Genomic DNA, 16,547 nt, shown 5'->3' with positions numbered 1-16,547 from the left:
GCTTGGCATAACTGGGCATTTGTTCTAAAGCTTCTACTCAAGGGACATTGATAGAAAGCTGCTTCAACATTGTTATAAAACGCCGATATTTACCATCTTCGGTCTTTTTCAATAATCTTTGAGGAAATTAGGGTGGTGGTCTAAGCATGGGAGTTACATTTTTAGGCACTTCAACATCTTTTCCGGTGTTATCTTCGACTTCACTACTAACCTCTACCACATTATCATTATCTTTTATCAATTTTTCCTGATTAGACGACATAGGTAGGTCAATGGTTTGCTTACCACCGCGAGTACTGATTGCCATTCAGTGTCCATTATTTTTTGTATTTTAAACAGTGTTGCTAGGAAGAGTGACCGGTTGCCGTGTGTTCAAAGTCGCAGATAATTGGGCCATTTGTAACTCAAGCTGCTTAATCAATATTGCATGTGTATCAACTTTCTGCCCAATACCCGCTAATCCACTCCTTAACTCTTTAGTGTGCTCATCACTAGCATTGAACCTCTTCTTTATTTTGTGCAACATATCCTCAATTCGCGCCATACTACCTCCACCATCCCTCGGAGCAACTTCACGATTTTGAGGAGGAACATGGGGCCTATTCCTATCATTTCTAATACCATAGTTACCTCTGTTGAAGTTGTTGTCGCAGTTGTAATTTCCATCTTGGATATAATGCCCCTCACTGTTATACTTACCATAGATCCGACCTTGGGTTACTTGACCTTGGCGCCAATTTTCCTGATTTGAGCCTTGGGTACTCGGTCGGAAACCCCCCGTCTGCTCATTTACCGCATAGGAATCCTCCTCATAATAACATTCATCATTTGGTGGTGGTGGTTTAGACAAGTAGTTAACTGCATTTATCATTTCTACACCTCTGAGACATGTTTAATGCCAACCCAAACTCAATTCTCATCTGAGCCATCTCTTCACGAATCTCATATGTGGCTGAGTTGTGTGTGGATTGCACTGCGAAGGTATTTCTTCAAGCATCTGACTTCCTAGTACTCCAAGCTTTATTATTCCGGGAGATTTTCTCTAACCTTTTGGCAATCTCGGCATAAGGACACTCCCATAAGAACCACCCGCTATAGTATCCAATATCGTTTTATTATTATCATCATGTCCCCGATAGAAGTATTCCTTTAGTGACTCATCATCTATGCGGTGATTGGGAACACTTCTCAAAAAATAAAGTGAATCTATCCCAAGAACTGCTAAATGACTCTCCTGGTAGTGCCACAAAGTTGTTCACTCTGTCTTTGTGATTTAGTTTCTTCGAGACCGGGTACTAACGTGCTAAGAAAACGTCCCTTAGTTGGTTCCAAGTGATAATTGAGTTATAAGGGAGGTCAGTGAACCAAATAGCATCCTCTTCCGTCAGTGAGATAGTAAATACTCATATCCCTATTACATCCAAATCCAAATCATGCCTCCCTACACAACTTTTACACAATGTCATTACCTTAGCTATATGGGCATGTGGGTCCTCAGAAGGTAGCCCTGAAAACAAACCTTTAGAAGTGAGCATTTGCATATGACTACTAATTACCACAAAGGTGTGGCCTTGTGGTAGAGTGGGAAAAACAAGTGACCCATTAGAGTCTGCAATGTTATAATAACCTCTGTAGTATTCTTAAGGGCGTGGAGCGGGATTTTGTCCCCTTTGTTGATTTTCACCAGGATCATCGGGTAATAACTGACCATGAACATCAACTGGAGTTGGGATGTTCTGGTGTAGATCATCATCGTTAATACCCAAGTTTCAATTCATATTGCGTAGTGTATGCTCTAATCCATGGTCGTAGGGAAACAAGGGTTCTCTTCCTCTCCGAGCATTTGTGATACAAGAAAGTTAGTTCTGCAGGAATGAAAAACAATAGAAAAGTAAAATTAAGAAAATATTAACTAAACTTTAGTAATAAGTTTAAGTTAATCTAAAAGCTACTTTCCACGGCAACGGCGCCAAAATTTGATATGCTCAAACTTACTTCTCAAATAAGAAGTAATGCGGTCGTATCAAGTAAAGAACCCAACTAATAAGGTTGGGATCGTTCCCACGAGGAAAATAGTTCAGACTTAACTTTATTCTATTATTACTATTATTTAATTAATTATTTCCCTAGAAAACAAAAGACAATAAAGGGGGGGTTTTATTTCTAAATTAATGAAAATAATTAACTAAATTAAAGTAAACAACTAACAAATTCAAATCTTGGAGCTTAATTAATTAATAAAAGTAACTAGGGCTTAAGTGTTCACCACAGGTTCCTAACTTGAGAATTCTAGCTATAACATTTTTTTCCTAGTATCTGACATGTAAAGTGATAAGTTATGTATCTCTAAATCCTTGGTTCGACATGTAGAAAATTTCACTCCGCACCTTCGTCCAGCTACGTGTGTTACTATACTAACCCTTACCTTTACCTCATATTAAGCATTACATTCGACATTTCACTAAGTTATTACTTCGTACATATCGATACTAGCCTATTAGATAGTGTACACTAAATCTATGTTGATAATTATTTTCCTATTATCTACCTCCTTGGTCCGACAAGTAGCAATAAGGCAAGTTCTAACGTTGGTCATCCGTTAAAAAGACTTCTAAATAAAAGAATTATCAATACATTCAAGACACTATTCTAGAATTGCTATTTTAGTTGAATTTTACCTCATTATTCACCCATAGTTCCTTAGCCCTAGTTGTGGAGTTTAGTTACCCATGGTTATAATCACACTATTATTATATTTAATATAAGAATTCATGCACGTAATTTAAGGAGAAAGAATAAAATCCAGAAATTCACTTGATTAATCAACAAAAGCACCAACAATCAATTCCACAAAAAGTGTAACAATTGCTGTAATTAATCCTTCAATACTTGAACAAGAGAACTAAAGATTATACAAAAGGCTAACTATAAAAAAGTCTAACCCCAAAAACGAGGTTTTTTGAACTATTTATAAAAACAAAAACCTAATAAAAGAAGGATTCTAACTATTGAAAATTTGTCAAAACGCGTCTGAGTCAACGGATCTCATGACGGACCATTGTGGTCACGACGGGCCTTTATGGCCTCTGTCGCCCCATACTTCACAAATTCTTCTGCTTCTTTCTTCATTACCCTCAACGAACAGGTATAACGGACCATTCCAAGCACGACGGTCCATCGAGGGTCTCCATTCCATAATACTTTAACTTCTTGAAATTTGGGTACTGGACTACTCTCTGATAGTTACAGCGAACTAGCAGGATGGACCGTTGTGGCTATGACGATCCGTCGTGGACTTCCGCATTCCCAGACTAGGTCAGACTTCCCCATCTTCATTTAGCAGATTCTCTCCTCACTATGATGCCACCTACGAACCGTCACAAGATCGATGGACGGTCATAAGCTCTGTAGGTGGTCTCTTATGCATTTCTCGCCCAAAAACTTTCGCATTCATCTTTGGACAAAATTCCTACAAATAAGGAGAAACTTACTTAAAAATCAATACAAAAAAGCTTTTAGACACACACTAAACTTAAGGAAAAAACATTAAAAATACTGTGAAGCCTTGGTACATCAATGGTGATACTAGCTTTTATAGTCATTTGAGTTAAAACTATAAATTAATCAGTGGGTTGAAAGATAATGCAAAAAGATGATATATATAAAAAAGTAATAAGGATGAGTTTGTTATTATCCCTAATGTCTCCAATAACTTGATATGTACCATGTATATCAATCAATGGAAATGATTTATTGTATAAATAGAGGCGATGCAACTTATATGACTTGCAATAAATGTTTTAGTATATTAGGGTTTGTTGAGATTGAATATATACTACCATAGTAAAATTAATTGTGTTATGTAATTGAGTATGTTAGCTTGTTTTCGAGCAAGAACGTTTGTTTAAAACAAGTTAATAGAAAAAGGTAAGGTGAAATTATGTACCTTTCTCAAATCTTTTCTTCAAAACCACGAATCTCCATTATATAGCAAGATGTTTTTAATGTAAATGTATTCATGCATTTTCCACGTTTCATACAAGTTATATACTAAATAATATCGATCTTTTTATACGATATGAATGTTATATTGATTTTCATGCGAAGAAATTCCTTCATGATTATTATTCCTAAGGTGCTATTAGCACATACTGATTGCCTTCAGGGAGATAAATGTAGTGCCTAAGGGGTTATTAAGACAAAATGATTGCTTATGGGGATATAGTATTAGCAATATGGGTATATATGTTGAATTGCATCTACCGAGATTATGGGAGATCAAGTAGCGGTAGTATTTATTGTTGTTTAAACCTGTTGAGCTTATAGGTCCCCGTTGTTGTTTATTTAGTGTTTGTTTTCTAGATTTAGGAGTTTGTCACTAGCTCTAAACTTGTTCTTGACTCCCTTACCTGATTCCTTCATGTGAAGAAATGCACTCATGATTATTATGCCTAAGGGGCTATCAGGGCATGATGTTTCCTTTGGGGAGATAAATATAGTGCCTAAGAGGTTATTGAGTCATAATGATTTCTTATGGGGATATATTATTAGCTATATGGGTATATGTTGAACTGCATCTGCCGAGCTTTAGGAGATCAAGTAGGTAGTATTTATTGTTGTTTGAACCTGTTGAGCTTATAGGGCCCTAGGTAAGTTGTTTATTGATTACTATTTGTTTTATAGATTTAGGAGTTTGTCACTACGCTCAACTTGTTCTTGAATCCCTCACTTAATTCCTTTCGGATTATGATATCCGCTGAGTTATTTTATTTCCTCTCATGCTTAGTACATCAGTTCATACTCATGCCTCAGCCTCAAAAATGAAAATTTATAATGGACAATCAATTAAGACTTTATGTAAAATAAAAATGTAAAACTAAAGTTTAAGTTACATTTGAACAATTTGACAACATTTTGTAACATAGGACATTAAATATTGCCTATTTATGCATCATCAACTTCTTTAATAAATTTCATGGGATCATCAACCTCTTTCCCACCGCCATGCTTCACAAATTCAGCTGTCCTGTAGAACATTCCATGACAAATACAAAGTATTGAAATTCTCTTTTCTTCTCCATCACTATAGATAATCCCTTCTGTCAGCTTTCCATTTATGATACCACCAAAAGTGGTCCCACAAGGCATAGTCCTTAGTAGATCACTAATATTCATCGAATTTACAACATTATCAAAATTCTTAACGTTCTTTAACAGCTTTCTCCATTGCTTTATAGTAATACAATTGACTTACCCTTATCAAATACTTCATTAAAATTCTTAAATTTATTCGATGGCTTTTCTCCATTGCTTTCTGGTAAGAGAATTGACTTACCCTTTTCCATTGAATTTGATAGCAGATTCTCCATTGCTTTTAGGAACAAAAGTTGGTCTAGTTTCTTTTCTCTTCTCTGCAATTTTTGGGGGAACAACTATTGAGTTACTTTTCTCAGGATTGTACGATTTATACTCTATTAATACGAGAGAACAAGAAAATAAATCTAAAGGGATTAAGACCTATAGAGTAAAAAAATATGTGGAATATAGGGAAGGCATTGTTGATTGATTGAAATATAATAATTTTCTCAATACAGTTTAACTAGGTCAAGCATGTACAAGTAGTGAAAATGTATTGATGTAGTTGGTGGTTGACGAACAATAGAAAGCAATCGAAGAAAGGAGAAAGCTATTAAGCATAAGAAGGCATAAACAAGATGAAAAAAATGCAACCTAAAATCATGTAAGACCAACAAAATGTTAAAAAATGGACGTTCACCATACCATAAATTTCAGGCATATCTTTCCTATCTTTTGAGTTGTTATTCATGACAGATCTTATAATCTCAATAGCCCGCTGAAATTTGTGAAAACAACTTAGGTACTGAAATTCTGGTAGGATTTCCAATAAATGCCACCAAGTTCGAGATTGAGATCAATTTTTTGTTCATCACTTCTACTGGTAGAAGTTTTATTGTGTGTGTGTATGTGTCTGAGTGCGCGCGCGTGCATCTGCGTGCATGTGCATGTGTTAAGTCCTTACTGGATTACTAGTATTCATCAAAGTGACAAAATTATTTGAATTCTTAACTTTCTTTTATAGCTTTTCTCCATTGCTTTCTAATAATACAATTGAGTTACCCTTATCCAATACTTCATCAGAATTCTTAATTTTCTTTGATGGCGTTTCTCCATTGCTTTCTGATAAGAGAGTTGACTTCCCCTTTTCCGCATTGAATTAGATAGCAGATTCTTCATTGCTTTCTGGAACAAAAGTTTGATTAGTTTGCTTTTCTCTTCTCTGTAATTTTTGGAGGAAAAACTATTGAGTTACCTTTCTCAGGGATGTACGGTGTAGACTCCAATATTCAAAGAAAATAAAAGAAGAAATTTAAAGGGTTTAAGACCTATCATATATTATTATAAGTATGAAGCTCTAAAGTGTAAAGTTGAATTACTATTTTGCCCCTATACTAAATTAAAAAGTAATAAAATACTTTACCCAAATATAAATTAAATATCTAATTAAATAGTAATATTTGAATTACATAATAGAGGAGCAAAATGAGAAGTTCAGTAGTCTACTCAATTACTGTGTGAAACAACGAAATAGGATGAACACTAATAAGCTTCAATTAATATAGAAGTTGAAACGTATTTTGCTAATTAAGAGAAGTTTAAAGGAATCAAATTGAGTAATTGAGGAATATGAAAGAGTTTTTATCAACAAATGTTAAAGACTTCACTATATAAACATACTCAATATTAGTCATTCAACATACACTTCCATTGTTAAGTGGGTACAAAAGTGTCTTATAATTTTCAGGTACAATCTTATTAAATCTAGATTTTTCCGTTTGATTTGCTAACTTCATTTCAATGATAACTTTGTAATTTTTTAATAGGTAAAATAAATAGCTTGAAAGGTATAATCACACATCAAAAATTGAGTGTTGTTACACATATGGTTTGATGTTGAATGATGATCAACTCTCTTTGAAACTCTCTAAGCATAGTTTCCCGCATAAAAGAAACCATGTTATAAACTATTAAACTATTAATAATTGATATTGCAGTTGTTTGCTAGCAAAACATATCACATTTTCTTCAACAAATGTAGCAACTCCAAGTCTTCTCTAGCAGTGATGGATAGTAGTTGTAAGCCTATAAATGTAAGTCTGGGTATATCTAAAAGTTTTTAAGGAAGTAGTTACATTTGTAACGACACACATTAAGGATGCAAGAAGACTTTAAGTAACGTCGCATTTTCCCTTTTTAATTCTTTAACTTAATGTGTCTTTCTTGAAATATTTTTCAAATATTGATATCTAATCACCTTTTGATTGATCAATTTCATGAATTTTTTAGTTGTTGATGACTACTGTCTGTACATTTAATTGCTTATAAATGGGTAAGTTTGAAATCTTATCTAATGTGCAGTAGATCGAAAATATCGAGAGAACACTCGAAAAAAATATCATGTTCTCCTAATAGTTTATTATATACTTTTTAATTTATTTTTTTATTGATGTTTATTTGAAATACACGTGCAACGCACGTGTTCTGAGACTAGTAGAGTAAATAAATATGTGGAATATAGGGAAGTCATTCTTGATTGATTGAAACAAATCAATTTCGTCAATACAACTTAACTAGGTCAAACATGTATAAGTAGGAAAAATGTATAGATTTAATTTGTGGTTGACGACCAATAGAAAACAATCGGAGAAAGAAAAAAGTTCTTAAGCTCGCTGACTAGGGTTGTCAGCTAAATTAAATCTTCTATCCCTCCCTTACGTTATCTTTTTGCCTTCTACCCCAAAAGGCAGAAGGGGAGATTTAAAAAATGTAAAGAGCATAAGAAGGCATAAACAAGATTTTAAAAAATGAATATACACCATACCATAAATTTCAGGCATCTCTTCCTTATCTTTTGAGTTGTTATTTATGTCAGATCTTATAATTTCTATAGTCCGCTGAAATGCAGGATTGTTGGCAACTGATGCTATAATTTTTTAAAAAGGCTGAGGCACTGAAATTTTCCAGTATTATAAATTCCACCAAGTGTGAGATTGAGATAAGTTCTTGTTCATAAGTTCTATAGGTAAAAGTATTTACCCTTTGGTAAAGCCATAGATCTCTACAAGGAAGAAAGACAAATATATAAGATACAAATACTGAAAAAATTATATGTTTAATTTTATATTTATATTTATATATATATATATATATATATATATATATATATATAATGTGTTTAACGTATCAGTATAAAAAATGAGTTCATATTGAACCTATAACAATTTAAGACAGTAGTTTATTCTTAAATTACCATTTAGTTTTTAATCAAACCGTTTAAGGTGCATACTAGTTTGATCGATTATGATAATACTATTTAATTAAAGGATAATACTATTGTAGAAAAGATTTTTGGGATTTTTCTTAGGGATAATGCCCAAGTACCCCCTCAATCTATGCCCGAAATTCCAGAGACACACTTATACTATATTAAGGTCCTATTACCCCCCCTGAACTTATTTTATTAATCATTTTTTACCCCTTTTCGTCCTACGTGGCATTATCTTGTGGGCCCAACGATGGTTGACTTTTTTTTTTCAAACTAGTGCCACGTAGCCAAAAAAGGGGTAGAAAATTACTTATAAAATAAGTTCAGGGGGGTAATAGGACCTTAATATAGTATAAGTGTGTCTCTGGGATTTTGGGCATAGGTTGAGGGGGTACTTGTGCATTTTCCCTTTTTCTTATAAAGATTAAATTTTAAGAATTAATATAAATTAACTATATTATTTCAATGTCCTTAATAATTAAATCATCAAACAAGATGATGTAGAGGTGACTGAAACTATAACATAAAGATGGTGTGAGTTAGAAGTGTGTTTTAGTGGTAAAATGGCCATCAAAACTCCAACTTTAGTTATTACAGTGACATGAGAGTTTGTAATCAAATTATGAATTAGAAATATAAATTAATCATTGGATTGAGTGATAAATAGGGAAATGGATTAAGAATGAGTTCAATATTATCACTAATGACTCCAATAACTAGATAAATGCCATATATTGAATCAACGAATATGATTTATGATAACTTATATGACTTGCAATCAATGTTTTAATATGTCCAATAATTCTAACATTCAAGAAACCCTAAGCCTATTCATAATATAGGAGTGAAGAAACTAAAATACAATAACCTAAAATCATGTAAGATCAACAAAATGTAAAAAAATGGATATACACCAAACCATAAATTTCAGGCATATCTTCCCTATCTTTGAGTTGTTATTAATTTCAGATCTCATAATCTCAATAGCCCGCTGAAAAGCAGAATTATTGGCAACAGATGAAATAATTTGTGAAAACGGTTGAGGCACTGAATTTCCGTTAGGATTTCAAGTATTATAAATACCACCAAGTGTAAGATTGAGATCAATTTCTTGTTCATCACTTCTATTGGTAGAAGTTTTACCCTTTGGTGTAGCCATAGATAACTATAAGGAAGAAACAAGTACATAAGACGCAAATATTGAAAAAATTATATTTTTAATTTTAGCAAAAACATATAATAGAGATTGATTTTGTATCTTTATATCTATCTATCTATCTATTTATCTATCTATCTATCTATACTACATTAAAAGTATGAACTCCCTAATATGAATGTTGAATTACTATAATACCCCAAATAAAAATACTCAATTTAATTAATTACTTAATTAATTTTTTAATTTTATTTTATTGAAAGTAGATACATTTTCATCAAATCAAAGCATTGTGACTTTTCCAAAGGGTTGTGACTTTTTTTTTATGGGCTTGACTTTTTCGAGGGGTTGTGATTTTTTTTTTCAAGGATTGTGGCTTTTCTAAAGGGTTGTGCCTTTTTAAATGGATTTTGACTTTTTAGATAAGTAGTGACTTTTTCGAATGGTTGTTACTTTTCTGATAAGGCGCAATTAACACCTATTCATACTATTATTTGGTAGCTATTAAGAGAGGGGTTTCCTTATACTTTAAAAGTACAATTTATTTAAATTCTCTACTCTTCTTAAACAATATCAAGTGTTATTCGAAATTCGAGATACCTCATAAAAAAAATTGGTAAAAAAATTATAGCAAATCATTCATCAATTCACACTTGTACTTTTTTTTACCATTTTCATCATTGTGACGAAAAATTGTGGAAGAGAGAATACTAAAAATATATAAAAAAAGACATATAATTTGGGTAAGATATTTCTTTTTTGTTTTTTATTTTTTATTCATTTCCCTCAAATGAAGAAATTTCTTCCTGATTTTATTTAAAAAATGACTATCAATGTAATCCAATGAATTATTAGTTTTGATGTTAAATTCACTATTTCAAAAATAGATTTTTACTTTTACTTATAATATGATAACATAGTCATGATAATTACTATTTTTAATAAATATGTACGTAAAAATGAGCAGAGAAAGTAAAGTTTTGGTGGCAACAGATTTAAATCACATGGAATACTAGAGCGAATATAACATGAACATATATTTTTTCGGTGTATTGTTCCATATAATTTTTTTTTATTTCACTAGACACACTCGCTAGATAAAATAGATTAGAAAATATTAATTTATCAAAAAATGATCTTAAATCAAATTAATGATTCGATAAATAAATACTTTACATTTTATTCATCTATTAATTATTATTATTTAAAATTTTACTATTTTATATCATGATACAACTTCCATGAGATACTAGATAATAAACATACTTTCATTAGGCAACAACTATATGATATATATGTGGCACAGACTATCATTCTACAAAGATAAGGTTAAAACTTAATAAAAATGAATTATTTTTTACCATAGGTGATGTTATTCATATACTAAAATTAAATTATTCTACCGAAGTATTTATATACATAAGTGCAACGCACGTGCCGTGTATATATATATATATATATATATATATATATATATATATATATATATATATATATATATATATATATATATATTGGTAAAACTCATCATATGCCTAACTTATATTGTACTCACTTAATTAAGAAGAATCAGGCTGATGAAACTAAGAAAAATGTACATCTCTTGTGTAATGTCAAAGAATGAAGTAAATATTATATAGTAGAAGTAAAGGAAATAATAACTTATTTACCCTTACATTCTTTATTATTTTATCAACCTCTATATCTACAACCTTGTAATTACTAAGTCACAAAGGGTTACAATCGGTATGAAATAATAAATGTTTTTTTATCTGTTAAGCTACGCTCGAAGCTATGAAAATCTATCCTCAAATATAATCCATTGTTTGACCATTGAATTTAAACAATGTATACATTTAATAGAATGACTTGAATATAAAAAAGGTCTAACTGTAATACCCTATATTTAAATAAGGAAATATAGGCCATTCAACTCTCATTTAAAAAAAGAGATCAGACAATTTAAAAAAAAAAAAAAAAAGAGGCTGAAACCCCTAACAGAATAGCAGCAATGCTGCAACTAAAGAAAAAAAAAAGAAAAAGAAAGAGAACGTAGCTAGTGTGAAGGTAGAACTAGTATACCGTTACTAGTATACCGTTACCGATATCCCTCGAGTAGGGGTCTACCTATATGAATATTTGACTCCTTTATGAGGAGTTCACTGTTATAGGTTGCTTCGCAAAGAGAAGCCACATTGATTACATGATTCATCCTTGAAAACCTCCCAGTTATAAGATTTGATATATAAATATTTTTCTGAGTTTACTAATAAGTATTTACATTAATTTGGCTTATCTGAGGCACATAAGATGGATATAAATTTAATTTCTGAAAAAGCAGTACCCCACACACACATGCACGCACACATGCACACGCACGCACACGCGCACGCACCCACACCCGCACACACGCGCGCGCGCACACACACACACACACACGCACGCCCACGCCCGCGCACGCAAGCACGCACCCCCGCACACACGCACACGCACGCACGCACACGCCCACGCCCACGCCCACCCACACGCACGCCCACGCACGCACGCACGCGCACAGAATGTGGTTAACACATCAGTAAATGTAGAGGGCTTGTAACCTGGTTAGACTACTATACTTTGATTGCGTTTGAATTCGTCAACATAATCTAAACAATGAGTTGATATTGAACCTAAAAAAAATTAAGACAGTAAATGTATAGGGCTTGTAACCTGGTTAGACTATACTTTGATTGCGTTTAAATTCGTCAACATAAACTAAACAATGAGTTGATATTGAACCTATATAAATTTAAGACAATAGCTTATAATTCAATTACCATTTAGTTTTTAGTTAAACCATTTCAAATGCACAATTGTTTGATCGATTATGATAATAGTATTTAATAAAAGGAAATATTATCATAGAGACACTTTTTTAGGATTTTTTTTGTAAAGACTAACCTTTAGGAATTAATATTGAAATAGATTAATCCCCATGCTTATTTCAATAGCATCAATCGTTTATATACAATCAATACAAGACTATAAGTAGGCTATAATTAAGGAAACTAAGAAGCTATAAGTAGGAATTAAATATACACTTACGAAAGATGATACTACAACGAGTCGGAATAAATTTATCATATACTCTAACACACCTGCAGTCGAAGCAGGAGATCGTCGAATGCTACGATTGTCCTGCAAATCCTCAAATAACACCAATGGAAGACCCTTGGTGAATATGTCTGCAATCTGATAATGCAAGGAGTCATGTAACATTCAAACTGGGCCTATCTTACTTAACTCAGTGGAAGAATCATAACTTAACTGAAAAGAATGTCATAATTGAGAATGTTTATAAAGTTACAACATTCAAACTTAGCCAAAAGCTAGCAACTCAAGTCTTAACAAAATGAATAATACTGAAAAGACTCCAAGGACTAACATTAGACCATCTATCTATCAAGACTCTAAAAGTGAGACGGATGTTGGGACAGACCCCACAACATCCTAATAAAGAACGTGTCACGACCCAAGAGTATACCCTAGAAGATATGGTATTCTCAAATTGCAACACGGCGTACTTGACCTCTCGGAGGTCTTGTACAAGACCTTAGACATCATTCATTTCATATATTGGAAAAGTAGCGCGGGATTAAACTTTTTCTTCAAAAATATAATGCGGAAGACATTTCATAAAACGTCTGACATATGTCTCAAAAACCATCTATGACATCATGAGTACAATAGTCTTGGATCACAACCCATAAAAATCCAAATATGAAAAGAAAATAAAAGACAACATAGTAGTGATGTCCTCGAATGTTATGACAACATGTAGGCAATATGTGTTGGTGCGATACTAAGTACGGAAACTATCATACCAAACATAAGATATCTCAAAGGGTTAGTCAATAGTAGACATAATCATAAGAGATAAAGACATAAGCATAACATGAATATCATAAGAATATTAAAGAATTATAAAAAGTATAAGATTTCATACTTCACCCCTTTGTCCTCATTACTCAAATGAACCATATCACAAGCTACCTCCAAGAATACTTTGTGCAAGGTGAAGGTAGAATCTCATACTACTACCAAAGTTAAGTACCTCTCTTTGGTCATTCTTGATCATAATACACTATCATAATTAAGACCTATGTTATTTCATACTAAGCAGTACTATAACCTTGTGATTTCCTCAAAACATGCTTTTGCAATGTACATAAGGTAGCTCATACTACCTCACATGCTAAGCCTGTCTTCAAGTCATTCTTAATGTGTTCACCCTCCATAGCCTTATCACTACTTAACTTCATTTATTGAGATTCTATAATCTTTAGTCTACTTTACTAGGAAAAGCAAATCTAGTCCAATCTTATCTTCAATCTCTTCTTCATTGATGACGCTAGGTTATACCTTTGTGAAATTCACTTGTCATACCTCATAACACCATTAATGCAAGGTAATACTTTTGGATCCTTTTCTATTACTTCTTACTTTGGAGCCTAGACCCTATCTTTTGAACACTATGAGATACTTCTTTAAGCATGTCTAAGTTCCTTAATCTTATGGATCCTACGAGATACTTTTTAAGGTATGCCTTGATCCCTTAATAATCATGAACACTACGAGATACCCTTTGGGCATGTCTAAGTTCATTCACACATTATGAACACTACAAGATACCCCTTGGGCATGTCTAAGTACATTCTTTGCTTGGAACACTACGAGATGCTTATCAATCGCGTCTAAGTTCATAGGATACGGAGATCTCTACTAGGATACCTTACTCTACTACGTGAAGGACTCCCGCCTCATGAGACCTAATAGGATAGCCATCACAACTACTAGGTATGACTCTCCTTTATACATAGAGTCCGGACCCTTGCTAGACTATCCGTCTCACTTTGCATATCCACTTGGATTCAAGCAGATACTCCAAGGTTTTCTTGTCAAGACTTTCTCAACACTTTTATTTCATAGAGGGATGTCCTAGACAATCTCTCCATGCTCAAGTGAATCTATGACTTTCATCCAATCATCCTAAATATACAACCAACACAACCATCCTAAGGTTCATTATTCATCAAGTCATTCTATCTTCATTCATATGTAGATTGTAGGATCTTCTAGCCTTAACTTTTTTTCTCACAATCTTCGTAACTATGTGAATATAAACATAATTCATCTTTAATATTCAATTCAATCAAGACCAATCCTAATCCATTAAAAGTCTGATTCAATTAATATCTAGGTGACTCAATCTTGATCATATAGTATACAATACAACTGGATTAAGAAGATCAACTTAGAACCTTCATATTGCCTCTAATGGCCTAAAATTATCATGATAACCTTCAACATCAAATAGTGCAGTTCACCATGAAACCTCATGAAAACAACCTATAATCATCACATGAACATCATTGAATGCTACCCACTAGATTGGGATCACAATCATGCCTTACCCACAATGCAATCACAACCCTATGTAGAATGGAGTTCTTTGGATTCACAATTAAAGGTAAACTAGGGGGACTTTATGGATGAAAGAATACATGAATGAATAAGCTTCACATACCTTATATTAGATCCATAATCTAAGCTTAAGATCTTGGTGAATTCATCCTAAGCCTCTGCCTCCAATTCTTCTTCTTTTTTTATGGTGTTTTTAAGAGTTCTAATGTGAGAGAAAGGTTTTTGAATTGGAGTCTAGATTCGAAAGGGGTATTTTATTTTTTTAATATTCATATAATACCCAAAACGACCTAAAAAACTGCCTATCGATGGAGGGCATCAACCAGACAAATGGTCGTACGGACAACCATCGTCTTGGTCATAGACTCCTAATTTGTGGGTTAATATTATTAGACTAAGTCCTAAGCTACTCCCCTCATCGTCGGGCATCAACCAACACACAAGCCGTCGATTAGTAAGCGTCGATTGACACTACCCAAGGCAGTGTGTTGCATTCGTTTAGGTCTTCCTCGAGGACCCTTTGGGTGGTCCTAGGGGAGGTTTTCCCGGACATACCCACCCCAAATACGTCCGTCTAGATTTTAGGAACACTCACTATCAATTTGAACTTCAAACACTACATAAAGCCTCATGAAAAATACTAAGACACGCTAGCCCGTCTCAGGGCTAACTTTCAAACGTCACCGGACTTTCTTTGACATTTCACCTCCAAACTCTCTCAAACTCTATATACTAAATCTTAACACCATATTTAGTAATTTTAGGACCCAATAATCTCATGACACACATGCTAGGATCTATTTTGACCTATTGCATTTTTGGGTCCTTACAGAATGTACTAAAATGCAATAAATGTGTCCTCCAGAATGCAAGAAGGTTCACCACTGATTGCGTGTGCTCAGATGGATCAATGATGCGTTGGATGGTGCTGATCCTGATTACTTGCATCTGTATCATGATACGATGCAGGACAACTGGCATTTGCACTTTGATTGTACGAGTATGCGAGTTGGAATGCTAAACAATATAGGCTAGAAAAGAGTCTTGAGAAACACATACCTTGAATCTTCTCAACTAATGAATAACTAACTCATTTAAATGTAAAAAAATTTAAAAAGAAGTACGATATAAAGAAATGTTCATTGAAAACATGCTTTAAACTCTGAAATGTATACAAGGATACAACTAACTCTGAGATGTATATAAAAATATAAATAAACTAATTTATATAAATGAATAAAAACATTTAATTTTTGAGGGAGTTTCTCTAATCGAAAACCATCATTTAAGAGCTATAGTGATGATACATCGATCTACCTTACACTGCCAGCGCATCCTATACCCGTCCAAATGTATTAGAGTTGAACTGTCTAATGGATCCACTAGTCTACTGTGAAAATGGTTCATCTAAAAAGTATGACCCCTTTTCTACCCATGGTGGCTTCATGGTTTATGAAGGTTGTGAGTTGTCTGAACTCTCCCCCATATTAGTTGTCATGCCCCGAGCTACCCCCGAGACGCGGAGACGGAACCTAGGACCATAAGTGATCCCAAGCTAACCCTGCAAGCATAATAATAAGCATA

General features: G+C 33.3%; 1 protein-coding gene across 1 annotated transcript; it reads right to left on the bottom strand.

Annotated features, from left to right (window-relative positions):
* Positions 1 to 4,944: 4,944 nt before the first annotated feature.
* Positions 4,945 to 13,777, bottom strand: LOC138342063 (ninja-family protein AFP2-like). The gene is made up of 4 exons (XM_069294245.1): positions 13,727 to 13,777; positions 12,638 to 12,731; positions 5,336 to 5,471; positions 4,945 to 5,164 (listed from the first exon to the last, which is right to left on the bottom strand). The coding sequence occupies exons 1-4, from the start codon at positions 13,775 to 13,777 to the stop codon at positions 4,945 to 4,947; spliced, it is 501 nt and encodes a 166-aa protein (XP_069150346.1).
* Positions 13,778 to 16,547: the final 2,770 nt, after the last annotated feature.

Source organism: Solanum lycopersicum, chromosome 2, assembly GCF_036512215.1.
Source record: "Solanum lycopersicum chromosome 2, SLM_r2.1".
Taxonomy (NCBI): domain Eukaryota; kingdom Viridiplantae; phylum Streptophyta; class Magnoliopsida; order Solanales; family Solanaceae; genus Solanum; species Solanum lycopersicum.
This window is presented reverse-complemented; position numbering and strand designations above follow the sequence as displayed.

Bases quoted from the DNA above. Each gene is read 5' to 3' on its own strand.
- LOC138342063 (XM_069294245.1), bottom strand. From the start codon at position 13,777: ATGGAGGGTGAACACATTAAGAATGACTTGAAGACAGGCTTAGCATGT. The intron at 5,472-12,637 runs GTGTGTTAGAGT...TCGTATTAATAG, and splicing joins ATCTCCTGCTTCGACTGCAG to AGTATAAATCGTACAATCCT. The intron at 5,165-5,335 runs GTAAGTCAATTC...GATGAATATTAG, and splicing joins ATCAAATTCAATGGAAAAGG to TGATCTACTAAGGACTATGC.